Source organism: Tricharina praecox (assembly GCF_024521635.1).
Source record: "Tricharina praecox strain CBS 144465 chromosome Unknown BZA05scaffold_15, whole genome shotgun sequence".
Lineage (NCBI taxonomy): Eukaryota > Fungi > Ascomycota > Pezizomycetes > Pezizales > Pyronemataceae > Tricharina > Tricharina praecox.
Genome location: NW_026250417.1, coordinates 177,350 through 200,053, shown reverse-complemented (window position 1 = coordinate 200,053; position 22,704 = coordinate 177,350). Strand labels below are relative to the sequence as shown.

At 56.8% G+C, this 22,704-nt stretch overlaps 8 protein-coding genes across 8 annotated transcripts; 3 read left to right on the top strand and 5 right to left on the bottom strand.

The window, feature by feature from the left end:
• Positions 1-287: 287 nt before the first annotated feature.
• BZA05DRAFT_64490 (uncharacterized protein) lies at positions 288-3,009 on the top strand. The gene is made up of 2 exons (XM_051488527.1): positions 288-461; positions 518-3,009. Coding segments are annotated over exons 1-2 (2,259 nt in total). The 5' UTR covers positions 288-459; the 3' UTR covers positions 2,775-3,009.
• Positions 3,010-3,854: 845 nt separating this feature from the next.
• BZA05DRAFT_454192 (uncharacterized protein) lies at positions 3,855-7,472 on the top strand. The gene is made up of 4 exons (XM_051487512.1): positions 3,855-4,612; positions 4,669-5,611; positions 5,671-6,121; positions 6,174-7,472. The coding sequence occupies exons 1-4, from the start codon at positions 4,063-4,065 to the stop codon at positions 7,305-7,307; spliced, it is 3,078 nt and encodes a 1,025-aa protein (XP_051338611.1). The 5' UTR covers positions 3,855-4,062; the 3' UTR covers positions 7,308-7,472.
• A 26-nt stretch (positions 7,473-7,498) lies between these two features.
• Positions 7,499-8,756, bottom strand: BZA05DRAFT_400431 (uncharacterized protein). The gene has a single exon (XM_051483894.1). The coding sequence runs from the start codon at positions 8,595-8,597 to the stop codon at positions 7,809-7,811; it is 789 nt and encodes a 262-aa protein (XP_051338610.1). The 5' UTR covers positions 8,598-8,756; the 3' UTR covers positions 7,499-7,808.
• An 81-nt stretch (positions 8,757-8,837) lies between these two features.
• Positions 8,838-9,601, bottom strand: BZA05DRAFT_400430 (uncharacterized protein). The gene has a single exon (XM_051483893.1). The coding sequence runs from the start codon at positions 9,481-9,483 to the stop codon at positions 8,857-8,859; it is 627 nt and encodes a 208-aa protein (XP_051338609.1). The 5' UTR covers positions 9,484-9,601; the 3' UTR covers positions 8,838-8,856.
• Positions 9,602-9,807: 206 nt separating this feature from the next.
• BZA05DRAFT_400429 (glucosamine--fructose-6-phosphate aminotransferase) lies at positions 9,808-12,971 on the bottom strand. Its single transcript, XM_051483892.1, has 7 exons — positions 12,590-12,971; positions 12,420-12,490; positions 12,026-12,257; positions 10,970-11,949; positions 10,326-10,910; positions 10,083-10,271; positions 9,808-10,023 (listed from the first exon to the last, which is right to left on the bottom strand). Exons 1-7 carry the CDS (start codon positions 12,592-12,594, stop codon positions 9,992-9,994), a joined length of 2,094 nt encoding a protein of 697 aa, XP_051338608.1. The 5' UTR covers positions 12,595-12,971; the 3' UTR covers positions 9,808-9,991.
• A 2,683-nt stretch (positions 12,972-15,654) lies between these two features.
• BZA05DRAFT_400426 (6,7-dimethyl-8-ribityllumazine synthase) lies at positions 15,655-17,318 on the top strand. The gene is made up of 5 exons (XM_051483891.1): positions 15,655-15,873; positions 15,963-16,128; positions 16,282-16,537; positions 16,599-16,683; positions 16,766-17,318. The coding sequence occupies exons 1-5, from the start codon at positions 15,828-15,830 to the stop codon at positions 16,816-16,818; spliced, it is 606 nt and encodes a 201-aa protein (XP_051338607.1). The 5' UTR covers positions 15,655-15,827; the 3' UTR covers positions 16,819-17,318.
• Positions 17,097-17,476, bottom strand: BZA05DRAFT_338745 (complex 1 protein-domain-containing protein; the record flags this gene model as incomplete). The annotated part of the gene is made up of 2 exons (XM_051480904.1): positions 17,097-17,255; positions 17,384-17,476. The coding sequence occupies 2 exons, from the start codon at positions 17,474-17,476 to the stop codon at positions 17,097-17,099; spliced, it is 252 nt and encodes an 83-aa protein (XP_051338606.1).
• A 1,475-nt stretch (positions 17,477-18,951) lies between these two features.
• On the bottom strand, positions 18,952-22,592 carry BZA05DRAFT_400419 (adaptin N terminal region-domain-containing protein). Its single transcript, XM_051483890.1, has 4 exons — positions 22,022-22,592; positions 21,547-21,924; positions 20,546-21,492; positions 18,952-20,488 (listed from the first exon to the last, which is right to left on the bottom strand). Exons 1-4 carry the CDS (start codon positions 22,337-22,339, stop codon positions 19,126-19,128), a joined length of 3,006 nt encoding a protein of 1,001 aa, XP_051338605.1. The 5' UTR covers positions 22,340-22,592; the 3' UTR covers positions 18,952-19,125.
• Between the last annotated feature and the right edge of the window lie 112 nt (positions 22,593-22,704).

The following is a 22,704-nucleotide window of genomic DNA, read 5'->3' as shown; positions in this document are numbered from 1 at the left end:
TGGGCATAGTAGACGAGGTGACTGTCACGTACGACTCTTGGGTTGCTCCATACAAAAAAGATCGGTGCCCGGCCCGCCGTTCTTCGAAGCCAAACTCTACGTTTGGAGGCAGTCTCCATCGCATGCCGGAATCTGTGTGTTGTACACACGCACACATGAACCACGTAGCGAAACGATGTTGATTTGTCCGCCATGCAGCGCTTAAGGCGTCGGGCAACACTAAGCGCTGTCACGCTGGACAATCGATGCGGGTAGCTGCTCCGGCTGAATGTTGCATCGCCCTTCGGGTGTCCGCGATGGAAATGGATGTAGACTTTGAGCTGGTCTGACTGCTGCCGAGCTGCACTAGCAAGGAACACTTCAAAGCTGATCCCCATATTTAAAGGCAGCTGATCTTTCCTTCCTCGCTCTTGAATTGAAGGTACGGTACAGAGTTGGGGGCAACTGTGGGGTAGACACATGTAAGTTTGGCTCGGATGGAATGACTGGCGATCATGGCATTGACATTTCTCGACAGGGTTCAAAAACGACACTCGGCGGCCATTCCAGCCACGACCTTCAAGACATCTCTCGTTCTCGGCGTGCTTCTCGCAGCCGCATCCGTGTCCAGTTTCTACACCGTCGAATCCGATATCATAGGCCAACACAGCGAGCATGAGCGGATCACACGGCTAGCACTAGCCTGCCCACCGGGCGCCGCGTCCACACGAGACTGCTTCGAGCCCCTCTCGCTTAACCAGCTTGCGGGCGACAGAAGAACCTTCGGGGGAGTCGGGGCACCGGATACACCACCGCCGGAAGGGCCAGAGGCGCACTGCGACGACGCGGACTTCTTCGATTCCTCGGACTACCCGCAGAGCCGGGAGGATGCTACGGAGGTGCTGCAGAAATGCGTGACACACCTGCGGGGGAGAATGAAGGAGGGTCTCGCGGAGGCGGAATTGATGTTGAATGACAAGAATCAGATCGTTAAGGGGCAGGTCAACGTCGATAGCGACTGCATATTCGGTCCCATCAGCGTGAAGGGCCGCGCGAAATGCAACACCCTGGAAGGACTGGGGAGGGCACTGCATGGTGTCCAGGACTTCTATTCTCATAGCAATTGGGCGGATACGGCGGAGCCACCTTTTACCCCCGAGAACCCGCCTGGTTTGGAATTGACCGAGCCCGCGCCACTATTGGACCTGCGCTCCCGCGCGCCAATCTCTGTTCCGCGGGATCTGAGCACTGGATGCTTCGCCGGCCCGCTGGTGGACATGACCCCAGGGTTCCTGACCTGCAGTGGACGAGTAACCCACAACACGCTCAATAAGGACGGCGGGATGATAAATCTTGAAAGCGGCAATACGACATCGCCGTTCACTGACCGAGGGAAGATCGGCAACAACTTTGGCCGCGCAGTGGAGGTCGCCGTGAAGGATACTCAGCGGCAATGGCAACACTTCCGCTCCGAGTTGAGGTCGAAATATGGGCCGGTGCGTGCGGGGCTCATGATCTGTGCGTTGACGAGCGATGATCCAGCCCAGTCCTGTCAGGGCCGGAAACTAGCGGTGGTATTGGACAGCTCGAGGTTCAATGCCGATATTGATCCGGAGAATCTCAGGACCGCGGCGGCGAAGGGTTTTATCGATATGCTACACAACCAGGAGCAGGCCGGTGATGACAGTATACCGGACTTGGTCACCGTCGTTGGCTTTAGGGATGCAGCAAAGGTGATCTACCCGTTGGGTGATCCATCAATTGCTGGAATTGCACTCGACGGGATCGATGCGCATGGTGAAAGCTCCGTTGCAAGTGGACTTGGTGCGGCAATCGACGAGCTCGCGAAGGGTGCACATGGTCTCGTTGGTACCGCGCACAAATCCGGAATCGTAGTCTTCACCAGCAGCGCAGACGAGGATACCAAGAGGCTCGTCAACCAAGTGTCGCGCGCACGAGCTTTAGGAATCCGCGTAGCCCTCGGTCATCTATCTCCACCGTCACCGAAAAGGGAGGATCCCCCGGCCTCCTTGCTGGACCTCGCAACCGCTGTGCTCGACACGCGTGGTCTCTACGCAGAAATCGACACACCCAGGGCGCTCACAAACTTTGTGGAGATGTTCGTCGCCCACGGGCCAACAGACCACGACGATGGCGGTGGTGCAGGCAGTGGTATGGCACTTCTCCCGGGCCTAACAGTCTTCATCCCCGCTGCGTCCTCGCACCCCAGTATCTTCACGTACACCGCTCGCGCGGGCGAGAAGCTCGGTTTCTCCATCCACGCTCTGGGCACGGAGTACCTCAACTCGACATTGTGGGACGTTCGCAGTGCAACTGCGCTCGACGTGGAGGAGACGACCGATTCGCACGGGAGAGTCACAATTTCTGTCGATGTGGTGACGAAGCTGGAGCTGGAGCTGTCTGTGCATGCGAAGGATCCGGGGATGTTTTCGGTCGGGCTTGAAAGCTCGGTGTGGAGTGGGCAGTTGAAGCGGAAGCCGACTATGAGTTATCCCAATGCTACATGTCCGCATGTTGTCAAGACTATCACCGTCCTGTATGTTTCTAGAACCTTCCCTGACAGCGGATATACGGCTGATGATGACGGGTATATACAGAACGGCAAAGACAATATTTCTATGTCCTCTCACTCAGGAATCGGAAATGACGGTAAACGCTCCCGAACTCCGACCGCGAATGTCGAGTTCCATGCCGAAGCCGAGATCACTGACCACCCCAGTACAGGGAGGACCAACCGGGCCGGCACAGAGATCGCTAATCATCCCGGTACATAACTGACGACAACGATATGGGTACCTATCATAGATACATAGACGGTACGGTAGACACGGCGTTTCGCGAAGGATGCATCGAATTGGAATGAGCGCTTTATTTATATGCATCCATACATACATAGAGTGGGGGGGAAGGAGCGGAAAGACAATACTATAGACCGATGCCCATTGGCATCCAGATCCAGTTCCAGGCCCGCAACTATCTATCATGCACTCCATATGTATCAACGGCAGAGCTACCTTACAGTAGGTAGGTAGACACGCGCACACACACACACACACACACACACACACACACACACACCGCACCGGAGTTTCGACGACGTGCCGTATTCACAGACCGGGGTTTCGACGACGTGCCGTATTTTCCGAAACTCCGATCTGTGCGCACAGGAAAGGTGGCCACGCGGGTGCACGGGCTAGTGCCCAGGTAGTTATGTATCCAATCGGGAAGCTAGGATATCAAGGAGTTACTGGGACCAAGCGTTAGATCGGCTCGCTCGGCACTTTGGTGATCCCCCAACTTTTCAAACATCATGGCCATGGCAAAAGTTGACGGAGAGGTGGTTGTAGGAGTTGGTTGTGGGTGTAGAGTACAGTACCTACTATGGGAAGTTCCATCGGACAATAATGGCGGGGGCGAACACGGTAAGCGAGTGATTCTCCGTGCATTCCCGTATCCTCGTGTAGAGTACTCTGCATGTGTACATACACGCCTACACCCAGGAACTGTCTCGGGAGTCGGAACCCGCTCAACCCAATCACTAACTAGTGCATGGGGAAAAAAGATCCCATGGGCAGGCATGCAGGCAATCGGCAAGAACCATCCATCCATCCTCCTGACTGACTCTGCATCCGTCGCCACGATGCATACATACATTTCCGAGACACTACAGCTCCGGAACTTCGGATAGCCCCATTGGAATATGGATATCGATCCGTGCCGACTCTCCCGCCATGACGCGGGCAGCGATATCCCTCAACTGTACTGTCCTGTACAGAGAGAGAGACAGAGAGGTGCTTCGTAGATACAGCCAGTGTACCTATGTGACTGAGCGTTACGGGAGAGCTGTGTCGGGTGTATAATAAGGCCGTTCGCTGCTCTCGTTGTGGTAGTTACTGCAATACACAGAACCGCACTCGAATACCGACATCTACCTACTACAGCTCCATATATCTACTACAGCTCCATATACATACAGACATTTTCTGAACCGAATACACAACACAGCTCGCTTTCACCTCATTCCAAATCAGCCACCTACCTATAACTGCAAGACAAGACAAAATGGCCGCCCGCACCATCGACGAGCTTGTGCGCCACTGCGCCGTCGCGCACCCCACGACAGCGGTGATCTCGTACCCTTCAACTGGCTCACCGATCAATTTCACCGACTACACGGGTCCGCAGCTAGACCTAGCCGTCAGCCGTGCAGCGCGGCACTACCTTCAGCTCCTCCCCCGAGTGCGGCGCACCTCTGCCGATCCGCGCATCGTCGTGGCCGTCCTCGGCGTCACCAATATGGAGTACATAGTCACGTACCTCGCCCTGCAGCGCCTGGGTCTGACCTGTCTCTTCCTGTCCACGAGACTGCTTGAGGATGCGTTCGTACATCTGTTCCAGAAGACGGATTGTGCGGTCGTGCTGGTCCAGCCGGAGTTCAAGGGGATCATGGAGTCGACTAGGGGGAGGATGGAGGGTCAGTTGGAGATTTTGCCGATGGTCGAGCTGGCGACTATTGAGACCGTGACGGAGCAGGAGGAGACGCCATTGGGCGTTGAGTTCGATCCTGAGGCCGAGAGAGGCCAGGTCGGATGGTACATCCATAGCTCTGGCAGTGAGTGTCCTTCCCCGGAAAATGTGCTGGAGAACATATGCTAACATTGCACGCAGGCACTGGTCTCCCCAAGCCCGTAGGCCACACGCACATTGGCGCCTTGACTGCAGCCAAGTGCATGGTAGTTCCCGACGAAGGCGGCTTCATCACGGTGCCTTTGTTCCACACATTCGGGCTGTACACGCTGCTCCACGGCCTGTACACGGGCATCCGCACGGTCTTCCACAGCGCCGAAGCCCCCGTGACGGGACCGAGCGTCATCGCCGCGCTCAACGCCACCGGATGCGGCGTTCTCTTCACAGTGCCGTACGTGATCAAGCTAATAGCCGAGACGGAGGGCGGAACTGCCAGGATCGCGCAACTGGAAACCGTTGTTTATGGCGGTGCCGGGTGTCCTCAGGATCTTGGCGATATGCTGGTCCGTGAGGGCGTGAAGCTGGCGAATCATTACGGCAGCACCGAGACGGGTTACCTAATGCGGTATGCGGAAGAGGGCTGGAACTGGCTGAGGCTTGTTCCCATGGCGGAGAAGTACATTAAGTGGGAGGCGGAAGGCGAGGGACTGTACCAGATCATTGTTCAGCCTGGCTGGCCGTCGTTGGCTGCGAGTAACCGCGAGGATGGCTCGTATGCTACCAAGGACTTGTTCGAGCGACACCCGGAGAACCCGATGGTGTACAGGTATGTTGACCGGATGGACTCGACAATCGTTCTCTCCAACGGCGAGAAGGCGAGTCCGGTGCTATTCGAGGACGCCCTACGAGACAGCCGGTTCGTCACGGAAGCACTCGTTTTCGGGACCGGAAAACCAACACTGGGAGTGATCATCGTCAAGTCGGAATATGCGGATAGCATGTCGAGGGAAGAGTTCCTCGCCAGTATCGCGGCCGATATCCAGCGTGGAAACACCAAGGTCCCAGCGTACGCCAGGATCTTCCACGATGCTGTTATCATCAAGGAGGCGGACACCGATTTCCCAAGGACTGACAAAGGAAACTTGTATGCGACTCACTTCCCGGTTCTACTCTGTTGATATCATGATGCTAAAATTCGAACAGTATCCGTGCTGCTTTCCTGCGGGCAACGAAGAACGATATCGAAAGCTACTATGCCCGTCTCGAGCAAGAGGAGGCACAGTCGGGCAAAGATCTCTCAGCCGATGAGATCCGCCAGCTTGTTCGCACGACCATCGCAAACTCCCTCCAGGTGGACAGCAGTGAGGTCAAGGACAACACTGACTTCTTCACCCTGGGTCTCGACTCCCTGATGGCCATCAGTGTCCGCCGCACTCTCACCAAGGAAGTCAACACTTCCGGCAAGGTTCTGAGCTCAAACATCGTGTTTGAGCATCCTACCGTGGATGCTCTTACAAGCTTCCTGGTTGGCTTGCGGGGAGGAGTGGAAGTGCAACAGAGGCCTGTGCAGGAAGTGATGCAGGGACTGATTGATAAGTATTCGACTTTCAAGCAGCATGTTCCCAAAGACGTCACTGTGGATGGCGAGTACATTGTGAGTATTCTACACTTTGTGTATAAATTCCAACAAGCTAACAGTAGAAAAGGTCCTCACTGGAGCCACTGGGTCACTCGGAGCCCACACTCTGGCAATCCTGGTTCGAAGGCTGGCCGTCAAGCAGGTCTACTGCTTCGTCCGAGCTGCAACTCCTTCCGCCGGACATGAGCGAGTGATCAGCGCCCTCAAGCACGCCCGCCATTTCGAGACACTCACCGAAGCGCAGAAGAGCAAGATCGTCGCGCTCCCTGCCGACCTCAGCCAAGAGACCTTCGGCCTCCCCGAAGAAGTCTACAGCACGATCCTGCACTCGGTCACAAACATCATCCACGTCGCCTGGTCGGTGAACTTCAACATGGACGTGACCAGTTTCGAGAAGCACCACATCCGGGGCACCTGGAACCTGATCAACCTGTGCCTCGCATCCCCACACCGCACTCCCGCCTCCTTCAATCTCATCTCCTCGGTGAGCACCATGATGGCGCTACACACGACCGACGGGCAGATCCCCGAGATCCCCTCGACCTTCGCGTCGGTGATGCCGATGGGCTACGGGCAATCCAAGATGGTAGCAGAGAGCATGTGCCTTGCCGCCGTCGCCTCCACCCCCATTTCCGCGCGCATCCTCCGTGTCGGCCAGATCGTCGGCGACACCGTGCACGGCGTCTGGAACGCGACCGAGGCTTTGCCGTTGACGCTGCAATCCGCAGTCACGATCGGCGCGCTCCCCAACGGCAACGCCGAGCACTCCTGGCTGCCCGTCGACACCACCGCCGGCACCATCGTGGACCTGGCCCTGCTCGACCGCCTTCCCCCCGTGACCACCGCGGCGCTCCCGCGCGACGCCGTGCTGCACGTCTGTCATCCTGCGGTCCTCCGCTGGAAGAGCGATATTCTCCCTGCGCTCCGCGAGGCCGGGCTCGAGTTCGAGGAGGTCGAGCAGCAGGAGTGGATTTCCCGCTTGACGAAGGAGCAGGATCCCGTAAAGAACCCCCCCATCAAGCTGCTGGAGTGGTTCAAGGCCCAGTATGCCGAGAAGAGCGCAGAGGAGGAGGCCAGAGGCGCCCCGTACTTTATGACCACTGAGGCGAGGAAGTACTCCCCGACCTTGCGACAGGCTAGGAATGTCGATGCGGAGTTGGTCGGTAAGTTTTTGGGGTACTGGAAGGCGGAGTGTTGGTAGATGTTGAGGATGTTAAGGATGGGATTGGGGGGATCTGGGGAATAACTTTGGCGCTGGTGTACTGGCTTTGCTTTGTCTGTCTGTTTTCTGTTTCTGGTTTTGTCTGTTTTCTGGTTCTGTTTCCGGCTTGAGCGTGTTCATCATATAGAATAGAGTATCGTGTATTGTGTATTTATTATTTCATAACAAGTGTCCCGAGTCTCGACCATCAATGAATGGCACACAATTCAACGGGGTATAACTTATAAATGGGCATTTTGACTCTCGACTCTCGAGTGGTATATCGCCCCAAATTATGTACATGCAACTCGATGCAAAAGCAAAAGCAAAGTAAAGTGCGCAAAACAAAAGGTAACGAAAAGATCTCGAATCTAAAAAGCAAGCCCAATATATACACAAGTAAGTTGTGCCAATGCGCCGTTTCGCTCGCCACAGAAGAAGAAGAAGAAGAAGAAGGAAAGTAAACACACAATATCCACTACTATCCCGCCCATCAATGAATCAATAATACCCCCCCTCCTTCTCCACAACGACCACCTTCTCCCTTGACATCCTGCCTGCGCCACCAGTGCTACGTACACTCATATGGCTATGTCTAGGGTTGACATAGTTAACACTACCGGACCTCCTCCCATGAAAATTATTATAGCCGATCCTCTCCCCACCACCTGCGCCCAGACCACCCAGTCCTCCACCGACACTTCCCCGATGCGCCTCATCCGCAGTCAGCGCGCGGTATGAATTCCTCGGACTCCGGTTCTGGTCGACGTAGTAGCCGCGCTCGCGCTCCCTGCCGCCGTCGCGGCTGCGACTGCTCACAACACTGGCGTGCGAGCCCCGGTACTCGGATACCGACACGTCCTCGCGCTGCTGGTGCTGCCGACTGCGGCTGCGGCTCCGGCTCCGCCCATCGTGCTTGACTATCTGCGTCGTCGTCGTCGCTGGCGGTGGGCGCGCTTGCACAATCTGCGTTTCCCTTACGACCGTCCTCCCCGCACCCATCCCCATCCCCCCACCGCCCAAAACCACACTCGGCGGCGGAATCTGCACCGTCTCGATGAAGCTCCCCCTTGACTCCCGGGACCCCCGCACCTCCCGGGCCTCGCGCGTCGAGTGGATGGAGTTCCGACTACCCCGTCGTGACTCGCGCACGGAGCCGCGCACGGAGTTGCGCGATGCGGTGCCGTGCTGCGCGCGAGAGCTGCGACGTTCGGTGACGATTCGTGGTGGTAAGGAGTGCTCCCGCTCCGTGTCGGAGTCTATTTCGGGTTTGACGCGGATTAGACACATGGTGCGTGTGACCGGTGTGGTGGTGGGACGGCGGCGGAGGCGGCGGTGTGGTAGTAGAGGCGGCGAAGGTAGGGGGTGGTGTGTGGGTACGAGGTTTTTGTTTGTGTTTTGGTGGTGGTGGTGGTGGTGGTGGTGGTGGTGGTGGTGGTGGTGGTGGTGGTGTTTGCGAGATAGCTACGGGAGCGGGCGGGCGGACGGGACGGACGGGACGGGTAGCCGCGGGGGGGGGGGGGGGGGGGGGGGGGGGACTGCTCAGTGCTCAGTGCTGCCTTTCGAATTTGGTATTATTATTTCGTGTCGCCGACGGTTGTTTCGTTTCACTCCGTTCGTTTCGTTCGTTCGGTTCGTCGGCTGGTTGCAGAAGATCGGTCGGTATATATGGTATATGATATATGGTGGTGACGACGGCGGTGACTCGTGAGGAGAAGGGTGAGCGAGGGGGGGAGACGGAAAGGAAGAGGAAGAGTGTGGGCGGGAGCGGCACGATAGATAGACAGATGGTTAGACAGATAGATAGAGCACTCCATAGTACCATCCATAGCACTATCCATACCATCCATACCGTATGTATGTAGTCGCCTTCTCTCCTCGAGCGGAGTGGCCAGGACGATGACGAACCCGGCCAGGATCGTCCGGTCGCTCGCCCGGTCGGTATGTAGGTCGGTATGTAGGTCGGTATGTCTGTACGGTACATAGGTCGGTGGTCTCTGACAACCTGACAACTCAACCAAACCCCCCCTGTCCACCAACCACCCACCCGACCATTCCACACAACATCGCAATCGCAATTGGCCATATGCGGTTTGCCCCCCTCGCCCGCTCGCCCTAGGAATTGGCGAGCCCCGTGAAACGCGCAAAAACACATGCATGTCGTGTTCATGTTCATGTCCTGTGGGTAGATATGTGGGTAGCCGTCTGTTTGCGGGCAGGGAAGGCTGTGGGCTGTGGGCACTGACAACGAAGACGAGGACGAGGCTGCCAAATTGCCAATGCGTGTTTGCTAGTCTGGGCACTGGGAGTGGGCAAGTGGCACTGGCTGCGTCATTCGTGGATAAAAATAACAAACAAGCCAATTGATTATCGGCCGCCAAGAGAATAGTACACTTGCATTTCTCCAAGGAGGGAAGGAAGACCTGACGGCGGGAGAAAGGCGGTGGCTTTCTAGATTCATCTGCGTGGCCACAATATCACTTTACGATGGGTCACAAAATTGCTCAGAGCAGTGGGGGCATGTTCGATTCCATCTGCCATCTATCGTATGCCATCCGTCCATCCCATTCCCCACTGTTTACCGAAACCCCATGATCAAAGCACGAAATGGTATACGCAGGAGAGCTCCAACTCAACCCAGACCCAGCCCAAGGACGCACGACTTCCCCCAGTCACCCGTGTATTTACTCGACAGTGACCGACTTGGCCAAATTTCCTAGACACAGCTCGTTAGTTCGGGGTTACATGATTAAGGAGTGAATCGAGGATACGCACTTGGGAAGTCGACGTTGAGGTTCTCGGCGATAGCCATCCAGTAGGCCATCAGCTGCAGGGGGATGACGTTCAAGAGTCCCTGCAGGATGTCGACAGTCTGGGGCAGCTGGATCTTCTCGCAGGTCTCGTTTCTGAACTCCTCGTCGTCTTCGTTGCAGATGACGATTGGTCGTCCACCACGGGCAACAACTGGAACCACTTGTCAGCACCAACTCTATGTAGACCACAGGACGGGGTAATCACCTTGCTGGTAAGCGTTGAGCGACTTCTTGAAGATGCCGTCGCGTGTCAGGATCATGATGATGGGCAAGTTCTCGTCGACCAGGGCCAACACTCCGTGCTTCAATTCGCCGGACATGACAGCCTCGCAATGCAGGTACGAGATTTCCTTGATCTTCAAGGCTCCCTCGAGTGCGGTGGCGTACTGGTTGCCACGTCCGAGAAGCAGCAACGACTTCTGGTTGTGGAAGAACTTGGCAACGAGCTCCTTGATCGCCTGGTCCTGCTGGAGGATATCCTTGATCTGTCCGGAAATCTTGCCGAGGGACTCGATGATCTCCTCTTGTCTCTTGATCTTGGATGCTCGGTCCTCACTCAGGGAGAGCGCGAACATGATCAACGCAACGTACTGAGAAGTGTACGCCTTGGTGGACGCAACACCGATCTCGGGTCCGGCGTTGATGTGGACACCGCAGTGAGTGAGGAGCGAAATCGACGAACCGACAACGTTGACAATACCGACGGTCAGGGCACCGCGCTCGAGACAGTAGCGCAGGGCCATGAGCGAATCGGCGGTCTCTCCGGATTGTGAGACAAAGACACAAGTATCTGGACGCCGACATCGATTAGACCAATGAAATTGCGACACATTCGACGGATAACCTTACCATCACGGAACACGGGTGCCTGTCTGTCCAAAAAGTCGGAGGCCAATTCAACAGCGATCGGGATCTCGGTCAACTCCTCGAAACACCCACGCACGGCCATGCAGGAGTGGAACGATGTACCGCAGGCGATGAATATTATTCTTCGGCATCGGCGGATAGTGCTGATGTACTGGCGAAGACCACCCAGGGTGACCTTCTTGTTGACAACGTCCAAGCGTCCACGCATGGTGTTCACAACGGACTCGGGCTGCTCGAAAATCTCCTTCTGCATGAAGTGGTCGAACTTGCCCTTCATGATCTCCTGAAGCTCCAACTCCAGGGTCTGGATGGCACGGATCGCCGAACCACCCTCCCGCTTTCCGGCCCTGTGAATGTTCAACTGACCCTCGTGGATGTGAGCGATGTCGTCGTCCTCGAGGTACAGCACCTTCTTCGTGTGCTCAACGATCGCGGAAGGATCGGAACTCAGGAAGAACTCGGCGGGAACGGGCATGCCATCGTCGGAAAGGAACGCCCTGGACTGCGAGCGGTGGAGAAGGCTCTTATCCGGAGGAGCGAGGCTGCTCTGGGGACCGGACTTCAAGCTCTTGAGAGCAACGTTGTGCGCGGCCTGCTCGGCGGGCAATGGGCCGGAGTCGGAGAACTCGACGTCCACAAAGTCCACCTTCATCTTGCGCTGGGTCTTTACACCCACCACAAGAGGCGAACCCTTCCGTGCGGCGATGACCTCATGGGGGTAGTGAACAGACTTCAGCAGCAGACCGAAAGCACCCTCGAGCTCGGCAATGACAGTCTTGGCAAGCGTGGTGAAGTCGATCGACGGGTTCTGGTCGTAGATGTACTTTGTAAGTTTGGCGATGCACTCGGTGTCGGTCTCACTCTCGAAGACCATTCCCTTGCTCTCCAACAGAGCCTTCAGCTCCTTGTAATTGGTGATGATACCATTGTGAACGACGGAGAACCGCGAGGTGGGGTCGCTTCTGCACAAACGTCAGCGGGTGAGCCATGGGGCGGTGGGGGCGGGGGAAACCGCAGAGGGCATATGAAAGCACGTACCGGTGAGGATGACAGTTGATGCGCGATGGCTGACCGTGGGTGGCCCACCGTGTGTGTGCAATACCGCAATGGGACACAAAGGTAGCGTCGAGGTCAGGCTTGGCCTCTTCGATCAATTGCTGCAACTTTACAACTTTTCCGACTTCCTTGTAGGCCAGCACCTCGCCCTCCTTGTCACCGTCTACGGCGACTCCGGCGGAATCATAGCCGCGGTATTCAAGGCGGGACAGACCTAAAACGTGCGCCAATGGATGGGTTAGAAAAGCTCAACTTTTTTCTTCTCTGCGGCTGGACCGGACCGGATGGACTGGCCGGACAGGCCAGCTAGCTAGCTGACCTCTGCCAGGATTTGGGATGGAGGAGGGAGAGAGGGGATGGATGGGGGGGTACAAACCAGCGACCAGAGTGTCCAAGATGTACTTGCGGTCCTTCTCGACGAGGTAGTTGACGTAGCCAAAAATTCCACTATAGCGCAGCACAGGTCCTGAAGTTAGCCAAGGGCCAACACGAGGCGAAGTCTAGGGACCAAAGCAACGTGCCACCGCCAGCACAACCCAAACGTACCACATGGCTAACGGCTATTATTCGATTGCAAAAAAAAAACGCTGATGGATTAGGTGTCGTTCGTCCGGGTGGGATGAAGAGGGTCTGAGAAGGCGGGGGGAAGCGGCAGCAGGTGTGTTTGTGCTACGGAGCTGGGTCGGTGGTGTTGATACTGATACAAAGCAGAGACTCCGACAGATGAAGAAAGAGACCTGACTGAAGAATGTGGGGCGGTATTGGGGGAGAGGGAGGTGTGGATTGACGGAGGACGAAGGGAGGGAAGGAAGAGATAGAGTTTTTGTTGATGGAGGATTGGGGGGGAGATAGATATAAGGGCAAGAAGAGCAGGAAAGGCGGGAAGAGGTGGAGGGTCGTTCAGGTTTAAATCGCAATGCATTGGCGGAAGCTCACGGCTGACAGGGGTTGACAGCACCGATTCATACGTACCCAGACGGTGGATGGGCGGTGGTGTAGTTCTTCTTCAGACACGGTTAGAGTCGTCAGGATGGAGCATTCTCCACGTTAGAATGGCTAGAATGACTAGAATAACCAGACTGACAAGTGGGCACCGCGATGGCGCCAATAGCGGAGACCCGAGCAAGCAGCAAGCCGGCACGGACCAAGAATCAATCTGCTGTAGTCGTTGTTGTCCTCAAGACAATGTCGCCGGAGCGGTGGCCAATTTCCCAATGACATTGAATGTCCGGGAGAGGCGTGTGTGGTTCCGTCTTGCTCTTTGGCCAGACAGTCCTGATCACGGCGACGAACAACGGCATGTAGAGGAGGCAGAGGGCCTCTGCTTCTCGCCATCAGCAAACAGCAAACAGCTGAGGACAACCAATCAATCAATCCGAAGGCCATCGGGCATCATCGAGACCTCGACTGGGAAGTACGGGAGTTAGAGTACAGCAGATACTCCTGGGAACCGCTCGTACGAAACATGTACCCCGGAGAAACGCGATGGGATGCGCATACGGCGTCCCTCTCTCGAGAAACAAAGTCCGAAGTCCGCAGCGTTTGGTCAGGGAGATTCCCTACAGCAGATACAGGTAAGGGTACGTGCTGCTCGTAATCGAGCAGCACGTACCCTACTTGATACCCAGCCCCACCCCTCTGCCACCCTCGCCTGAGTTTGATATGTATAATCTTCTACCTGGTATCCGGTATGTAGATATTGTACATGCTCACATACTTCCATACATGCCTACTTGCCCCTCGATTGTTTGCTTTTTGGCGGATATCCTCTCAGCTTAGGCGTGAGCTTTGGGCATCCCGGTTCCCGAAGTCCTTGCAAGTTATACATGGGCTTGTAACTGTGGCGCTATTCTAGGAAACACCGAACTGTTACAATCCCTGATCCACACATGGGGCCATTGGGGGGGAGTGAGGAGGGGGAGGGGGGGAGGGGTGGCGAGCACTTGAGAAGGAGAAGAAACCCACTACCATCCAAGCCGTGAAGGGCCGCCACCAAGACAAGAAAGCCAAGTCTCCATCCGCCAGATGCCGGTCAGGAACAAGTGCGGAACTCTTCCTCCTTCCTCCTCGCTCACCGGGACACGGAACGGTAGACAAACTGCTTCTCCTTCCGGAGCGATTCGGCGTGTGCAGGCTGAGCAAAAAACAGTGGCGGATGCTTGCACGGTTTGAGGAAGCAAGTTACATACTAGTAGTTCCTTCCCTCCCTCCCTCCCGTCCGGTTCCTCGTCTCAGGCAAGAAGAAGAAGCGTGCTGGCGAAAGGCAAAAGACCAAAGACCACAGACCAAAGACCAAAAACCAAAGGACCAAAGACCGAAAGGCCACGGTATATCTGCCAGTCCGAGACCTGACGCACACGATCGATATGTACTCGTCCATCCCCAATGCCCCCCCATCCATCCACCGGTATGTAGGTACGGCAGGTTGTCGAGCAGGTATATTCATAGGCGGAACAGTGCGGCATCCCGAGCTTTGATACGGTACACAGCTGATCCCTCGAACCCCTTCCTTGCCTTGCCTTTGATCGATTCCGTCTCGCAGCTGGGCTCGGAAAGGAACTTTATGAGGCCCCATGCAGGGCTTTCTTATCGATACATATAACTGCCACCCTTACTCGATCGAGTGCCGAAGCTGTCTCGAACATAGAGGACTCTGGATTCTGGAGTAGACTCCGAGGAAGGGCTTCGTCCCAACGCGCTCCTGAGTCCGAGGAAGGCTTCCTTCCTCCCCAGCGCACACCAGTGACCAGTGACCAAAGTTCGCATGGAGACATCCGAGTTTTTCATGTCCGGGCCTACTAGTCACGCTATCTCCCTCGTCACGCCTCAGCAGCAACTTCCTCCCTCCGGAGTAGAAATCTGGTTCTGTCGAGATCTGGGGGGAGTGGACACATGAGGGAGGCCTGGGTCTCATCATCACCATCATCATCACACGAGTTCACACGAGTCCATTCTCATTCTCACTCTCATTCCAGTGGGGGAGTTCTTCATCGAGCAAGGAACCATGTAGATATGTACGATGATTGTGCAGCAGCGCGCGCACCGGCACCGGGGGAGGAAGCGCTCGGATATCTACTACTATTTGGAGTGATCCTCTCGTCTCGGGGTGTGTCCTCGCGGATAGAGATGGACTGCAAGCGGGGCGAGGAGTTCGTACCATAGAAACCGTACTCGAAATCAAGCCGTGTATGATATGTATGATATGTACGTGTGGCGAGATCGATATCATCATCCGCGATGGGTGGTTAGGTAGGCCGAGTGGGTCGCCTGCCTGCCTGAATCCCTCCCTCCCTTGTCGCCGTGAAGGAGCACTGCACCATCCATCAACCCATCTCACTTTCGAAACCGCGTTGAAACAATTCCCGTCGATCGTGGCTGCAGCCCACCGGCTGTGTGTGTGGAAGGTTCAAGGGAGGGAGGGAGGGAAAGTCATCACCTACATATCGGTAGTTAGGTTACTCTATGCAGCGCAGAACGATATGTAGCATATTATGCACTGACTTATCAAATCAAGCCGCATGCGGCTCTGTGCCGTACTCTAGAGTACTGAGTAGAGTATGTATGTAGAGTATCTGACGTGGCGGCGCGCGGGGACGGGGGGAGGGGCGAGGGGCGAGGGGGAGAGACACTCACTCAAGGCCGCCCCACCCCACACTTGTCGATTGCGGGCCAGTCCATCCACATACATACGATCCCCTCAATCCACCTCGAATCCCACCCTAGGACCTCGAAACTCAACGAACCAATCGCATTGTCCTCTCCTACATACACGCACATAAACAAAATGTTTGAAGGCATCAAGGGACCCGGCGAGGTTGCGAACTTTGACGGTGGGCTGCTCCGTCACATGGAGGGGAGGGGGGAGCTGTGCGTGGAGGATGGATGGATGGACGGCTGGCTGAGCGGAAACTACATATAGGCTCGACCCTCCGAGTCGCGATCGTTCACGCGCGCTGGAACATGTCGCTGATCACGCCGCTGGTGGAGGGCGCACGCAAGAAGCTTCTCGAGGGCGGTGTCAAGGAGTCCAACATCGTGATCCAGAGTGTTCCCGGCAGCTGGGAACTGCCGGTGGCTTGTCAACGGTACACCATACCATACCAATCCAATCCATACCAATTCAGACTGAGACCCTGTCTGTCTCGGGACTTTTCCCGTGCCTTGTTTTTGTTTATTGTCTTACGACGACGATCTGTGGCACCCCGCTGATGTGCTGCTTGGGGTGGTGGTGGTTTCAGGCTCTTTGCCGCTTCGCAGGTACAGGCGTCGTCGGCGCCGTCTGGCGATCTTCTCGGAGGGCTGGGACGGAGCTCTACGCCCGTGCCCGGCAGCTCGTCGTCCACTGCCAGCGCTGGCCAGTTCGACTCCATCATTGCCATCGGCGTGCTGATTAAGGGCGACACCGTCCACTTCGAACACATCGCCGAGTCGGTCTCGAGGGGTCTCATGAGGATCCAGCTGGACTTTGGCGTGCCGGTGATCTTTGGGCTTCTGGTATGCCGAGCGGAATACGGAGTGAGGAATAAGCGTCGTGCTGATTGATGCCCCGTTATAGACGGTCCTGAACGAGGAGCAGGCAAAGAAGCGTGCTGGCTTGACCGCGGATGGTCACAACCACGGCGACGACTGGGGCACCGCAGGTTAGAGCTCCCCTCTCCCCTCTCCCCTCCCCCTCACCTCCCCTCCTCCCCCTCACACACCGTAATTAATCCCCCTTCACAGCCGTCGAGATGGGCGCGAGGAGAAAACAGTGGGCAGACGGAATCATTGCATAGGTAGACCAGCCGCCACGAGAAGTAACTGTCTTTTCCCACGATGCGATGCTTTGAGCTCGAAAGCGAGGACAATTCGGAGGCGATTGTTCGCTGCCCTCTCCCCGTAGGCTGGGCAGAAAGCACGCTCGCACGCACGCAAGCACTTTTACTTTCATAAATTACTGTAGCAAAAAACACCGTTTCCATACGTATCCTATCGTACATTCACTCCCATAGGCCGTAGCATCGTACACCTCCACCTCCACCCCCCGTTTACTCCCGTAACAATCCACCCCAATCTACCGCTGAATATTCCTCACCCCCGGTTGCGAGTACGTCTCGAGCTTCCGCCGCCCGACGCGCAGCAGGTGCTCGATCGTCGCAAAGTCCTTCTTGCCGACGCCCAGGTGCTCGCGGAACTCAGCGCGCGCGTAGGCGCGGAAGTTGGCTTGTGAGTCCTACATACGGCACGCCGTTTAGCTGGTGGTGACGGGTACAGCGGGGAGGGGGGTAGAGGGGGGGGTGGGGGGAGGGACGGGGGGAGGGGGATAGAGGGGGGGGACGCGGGACGGGGGACGGGGACTACCAGAGGCTTGGCGCGGACCATACGCAGACATGACCGGTACAGCGAGAGCACGTCGCGTTGGATCCCGCTGAGACGTGGAGCGGCGGCGGACATCGTGCGCTCTGTGGGGCTTGTGCGGATTGGGATTGGAGGTGGGAGGTGGGAGGTGGAGGGGTTGCGCCGGTGGTGATGGCACCAGAGGAGGAGGAGGACGGGGGACGGCGCACTGGTCACTGGGCTCGGCTCGGCCCGACTGCCTACCATGAATGCCAAACGCAGCCGCAACCGCAACGACGCATGATGTAATGGGTACTCAAGTACTTACTTGGGCAGCTACGAGTGGTGAATAGGAACTCCAGTTGCGGTGACCTTCTTCGCAGTTAGATATCGGGAAGCACCCAACCGAGAATGGGGATTGCAAGGCCTCGCCAATCCACTACCATACTGACCAACCTACCTAGCAATTCCACGTCCTCACGTGTTCACGTCGCCCCACCACCCCGCCACCACCCCGCCAGCACCCCGCCAGCACCCCACCACCTCACACCCACCAGCAACAATGAGCACCCCCGCCGCGCCCCCCGACCTCGACGACACCATTGCGGCCCTCCGGCTCGCGTGCCAGGATCTCAGCGTTCCCAACAGCGACGTACCACCCCCCGCGTTCCCTCCCCCCCTTCCCCACCAGCAGCAGCACTAACCCCCCGCAGCTCCCCAGCACCCTCCCAGCAGCGTACACCTCGACCTCCGCGGTACTACGACGCTTCTTCTTCGCGCTCGCCGCGAGCGGACAAGTGGACATCAACAGCGGCGGGACATTCAGCCAGCGGGCGTGGGAGGGGGCTTTGGCGGAGCAGGCGCGGCGCGCGATTGTGGCGGTGAAGGCGGCAAAGGAGGAGGCGGCAAAGGAGGCGGGGGATAAGGACCTGCCTAGGAAGGTCCTCGAGGCCGAGATGGAGATTGTTAGGGGAAAGGAGAGGAGTCTTAGGACTGTGGCGGAGGCGACGGTGGCGGGGTTTGCGTAGGTAAAGGGGAAGGGGGGGAGGGGAATGGGTGGTGTGAGGATGGATGGCTACGAGATATATGATGTAGCCTCCCAATCCCCCACACCCCCAGAATTTACAGATATATAGTATACACACGATTCGAGTGAACCCTCGAGCCATGCCTGCTCCACGGCATACCCTTCATTCCCGTACCGTCACAGAGACCATACCCTGAATGAATGACGAAAGCACGTGAACCCCTCCCTCCCTTCCTCCCTCCCTTAAACCACCCAGAGCCATTACGGCACAGGTGATCCCGAGTTCCAAGAGCGCTGATACCATACCATACCCACCCACTGTGAGTCTATAAATGGGCGTGGGAAAGGTACTCCAGTCGCCCAGTCGGACCGCGTCACGTGCTACATCCTAGATATCCCACTCTACCCATGTCGCACAGCCGCACAGCCGCACCACCTATCACTCACATCCTTGAGTCCAACCCCTGTCCCGTCAACGCACAAGCCTATGCTCGCCTCGTCCAACGTCGTTGGATCGCGCAACGTCGCCAGATCGAGGTTTTTACAGATCTCACCAACGGCTTTGAATCGACAACGTCTTTGGTCTTTGGGCTAGTAGTTTGAAAAAAATATTTTAAGCGAAACGGCGGTGGATGCACAATGCGGATAGTTTGCAACGGTAACGGTAAGACTTGTGAAGGCAAGAATGTATGAGTACAGTACAGGTAATAGAGCCAAAATTAAACCAGCACCGCACAACTCATGAAGCCGCCACAGCAGCGGCGGAAGCAGGAAGAGGTGAAGAAGTATCGGGCGCCGTTTCAGCCTTCTTACTCTTCTTCTTTTTCTTTTTCTTTACGTCTCCCTCCGCCTCCTTCTCTCCCTCTTTGCCTGCATCTGCGTCCTTCGCCTTCTTCTTCCCCTTCTTCTTGACCACCTCCCCCTCTTTCTTCGGTTTCTTCTTCTTCTTCTCGACCATCTCCAGACTCTTTCTCTGCGCGGCTATGCGCTCCGCAGCGGCCTCCATCTCTTTCCGTAACCTGTCGACCTCCTTCCGCGCCGCCCGCGCCTCCTCGCGCTTAACGTCTTCGACGCCCTCGCCCTCGAGCGAGTAGCCGACCAGCCCGCTCGCGTCGACCTGGAGTAATCCCTTCCCCTTCCTCTTTCTCCTGCCGACGACCTGCTCCTCCTCCTGCTCCTCCTCCTCCTCGCCATCGTCGCCATCCAGGCCCTCATCACCAACGATCTGAATGCGCTCTCGCTCCCTTGGCTGTGTCGCGGCGGGAAGGGGGTGCGGAAGATCATCGAGCTTCAGCTCCAGCACGGGAATGGCTTCCAGGTCGGCATCCGTCACTCCGTCGGTCTCGCCGGGGGCAAAGATGTAGAATGGATCATCACGATTCCGTTCCTGGCGCTCGCGGCGGCGACGGGCGAGGATGTCGGCGTCCAGGTAGTCTTCTTCCGCCACGTTCTGGTACGAGCCGGGCACCGCGGCTTTGGTGGCAGCGGCAGAGTCGATTCCTAGGGAGGCGGGCTGGGAGGACTTGGTGGCAGTGGCGGAGGGCTTCGTGTAGTAGTATGCGCGGAAGTCTTCGTCCTCTTTGTCGTCTTCGCCGGCGAGCGTGGGGTTGTAATCTGCGGCGACAATGAGGTCCGCGAGGTTCGGGTTGATGGCTTCGTCCAGGTCTAGGCCCGGGGGAAGCGGGACTTTGCGTTGTGCGCGTTGCGCAACGGGGTTTAGTTCTTGGCCGTAGAAGAGGGAGGGTATGGCCTGGGTGAGGAGGAGGGGAGGATCGTATTGTTCTGTGTCTGTGTCGAAGGATGCGGGTTGGGCGGCTATGGCCTCGAGGGCGAGACGGAAGAGTTCTAGGAACTCGACAGCGCGCTCTTGCACTTCGAGATTAGGGGAGGTAGCGAGTGGCTCAAGGAAGCGTATTATACGCTCGGTGAGGAGCGTCACGTAGGCCTTGCGCTCAGGAACCCAGGAAATGCTGTCGGAGCCCGTGAGTGCTGCATAGATCTTTGCGATGGCTTGGATGTAGACGGCGAGGATATCGGACGGGAGGTATCTCGATGAGGCCTGGACTAGAGCGTCAAATGTCGAGGCTGGATCGGTGAGCAGACTATTCGCACCAAGAATTAGCTATGCGATCGATATCCTGTAACGCGAATGGCAATACCTTGCGTATTCTCCGACGATCCATCCAGCAGCTCCCAGCACTCGCTTTCCACCACCACCAGCCGCCGGGAAGACACCATCCCGTCCGCTGACCAGCATCTCTGCACATCTCACAGCCTCCTGACGGACAGATTTGACTCTGATAGCCACGTTCCGCAGCTCTTTCCCGATATTCTCACCAACGTCTCGTCTCCTGATCAGCTCCTCCTGTTCGTCCTCCTGCCCCTCCTCCTCATCGGCGCCAGCATCGACTACCTGAACAGCTGGTGCGTATCGCACAAGCTGCAGAAGCACATCGATGTACCATTCGAAATCCGAGATATTGACGTACATCTCCCGACTGCACATCTCCAAGATCCTAGTGATAATCGCGTGCTTGTAATCCTCTGGAAGCTCCAACGGCGCCATCTCGCCCTTCTTGACTTTCCGAGGGTGCATCACTTGTTCCTCCATATCGTCCTCATCCTCGCTGGGAATCTCCTCAGCCCCCTCCAGCTCTACGAACTCCTGGTTGGCCGTGGGTTTCAGTTGCCGCATCAGCTTCCCCACGATCGTCGAGAGCGTATCCGAGTTTACCATCCCGACGACTAGTTCGAGCGCGCGGTATCGGATGGAGATATCGTCGTCGTCGATGCAGTCTAGGACCACGTCATGGTGTAGACAGACAAGGTGTGCGTGGGTCTTGACGAGTTTTGTCAATGCTATCAGTCCCACGTATTTCAAGTTGCTGTCACCTTCGACCAAAAACCCACGCAGCTTGGTCACGCAGACGGAAGCCAGCTCTTCGCCTTCATCCGTATCTTTCATACTCTCCAGTAGGCCGCCACTAATCAGACCGCTTATACACTCGTAGAGCAGAGACATAGCTGGTGTGGTTCGGATCAGATTAGTGATAGGCGGGACCAATTTCTTGACCAGGCGCGGTTCTAATGGTGTCAAAGTTGCGAACTATGTGCGCATTAGCATTTTCCCCCCGAGATTATGGCGCACTGGGCTACAGACCAGCTTGATGAGCTTGATGGTCATCCAGTTGTTCCCCCCATCAGTCAGGAGCTTAAACAGCTGCGGAGCCAGCGGCAGATAATTTTTTGGGTTCCTCCTTGCCAGCTCGCAGACGACATTGACCGTAGCCGACACCACGCTGCTATCCTCATCGTTCAGACACTCCCGCAACCGCGGCCAGCACGTACGTAGCAGCTCCGGCGACTGTAGGAAGCACTTGTATAGCACTGGGATCGCCTTCTTTCGCACGTGCGGTGACGAATGCGTGAGTTTCGAGACCAGGTCGGGTGCTAGATCTGCCGCCAGCGATGGAGAGACTATGTGCGAGAGCCCGTTCATGGCGAGTGACATCTCTGGAACGGAGGGGGAGAAGAGGTCCTGTTACACCTCCGCCGTTTTAGCGCACGTCACCAAGAAAGAAATCACAGTCGACAACAGCATCACAAGGGAGGTAAAACGACGAGGTGAGGCAAACTTTCTTGATCAAATTTGTGGTCAACATTAATACATCGGTCTCTAGCCTAAAGCTCTGCACTGCCGCCAGATACCCCACACGTTTCTGCCGGAATTTGGGCGAGCTCATGACCTCGAGGACGTGGAAGCTGGCCCACGACATGTCGTGCCCGAACATGTCGAGGTAGATCAGCTTCAGGATCGCGGTCGCTTTGATGTCCAGGTCTTGCGATTTCGCTTCTGCCCGGCATTCCTTGAGACTCTCGAGCATGTAGTTCCGCTCGTTGCCCTTGTTGGACCGCAGTCCGCGGATCAGGTCGTATAGCGACTTTTCAAACATAGTGGGTTAGATGCTGGGGTGCGGGGTGAAGCTGGCCCGTGCCGCCGATCGATGGTAGCCTCGCCGCTTGCGGGGTGGATGGAACGAGAGGTCGAGCTCGGGGATCGGCCGGTATAGTAGAGCCGGAGGGAGGCGATGATGTTGGGGAGACGGCGGTGGGCGCGCTTCAGACGTACTTCGCTGATCGAGTGGTGGAAGTGGAGTGGTGGGACAGGACGAAGGCGCAACTCACTCCTAGCTTGGGACCGCCGGGAATGATGTCGTTGGAGCAAGGTAGCGTGGCTCGGAGAGAACCCCAGGAGGATACGCCGAAGCCACACACAAGCCACAACTACGGAATGGCCGACCGTTCAAGACTCAACACA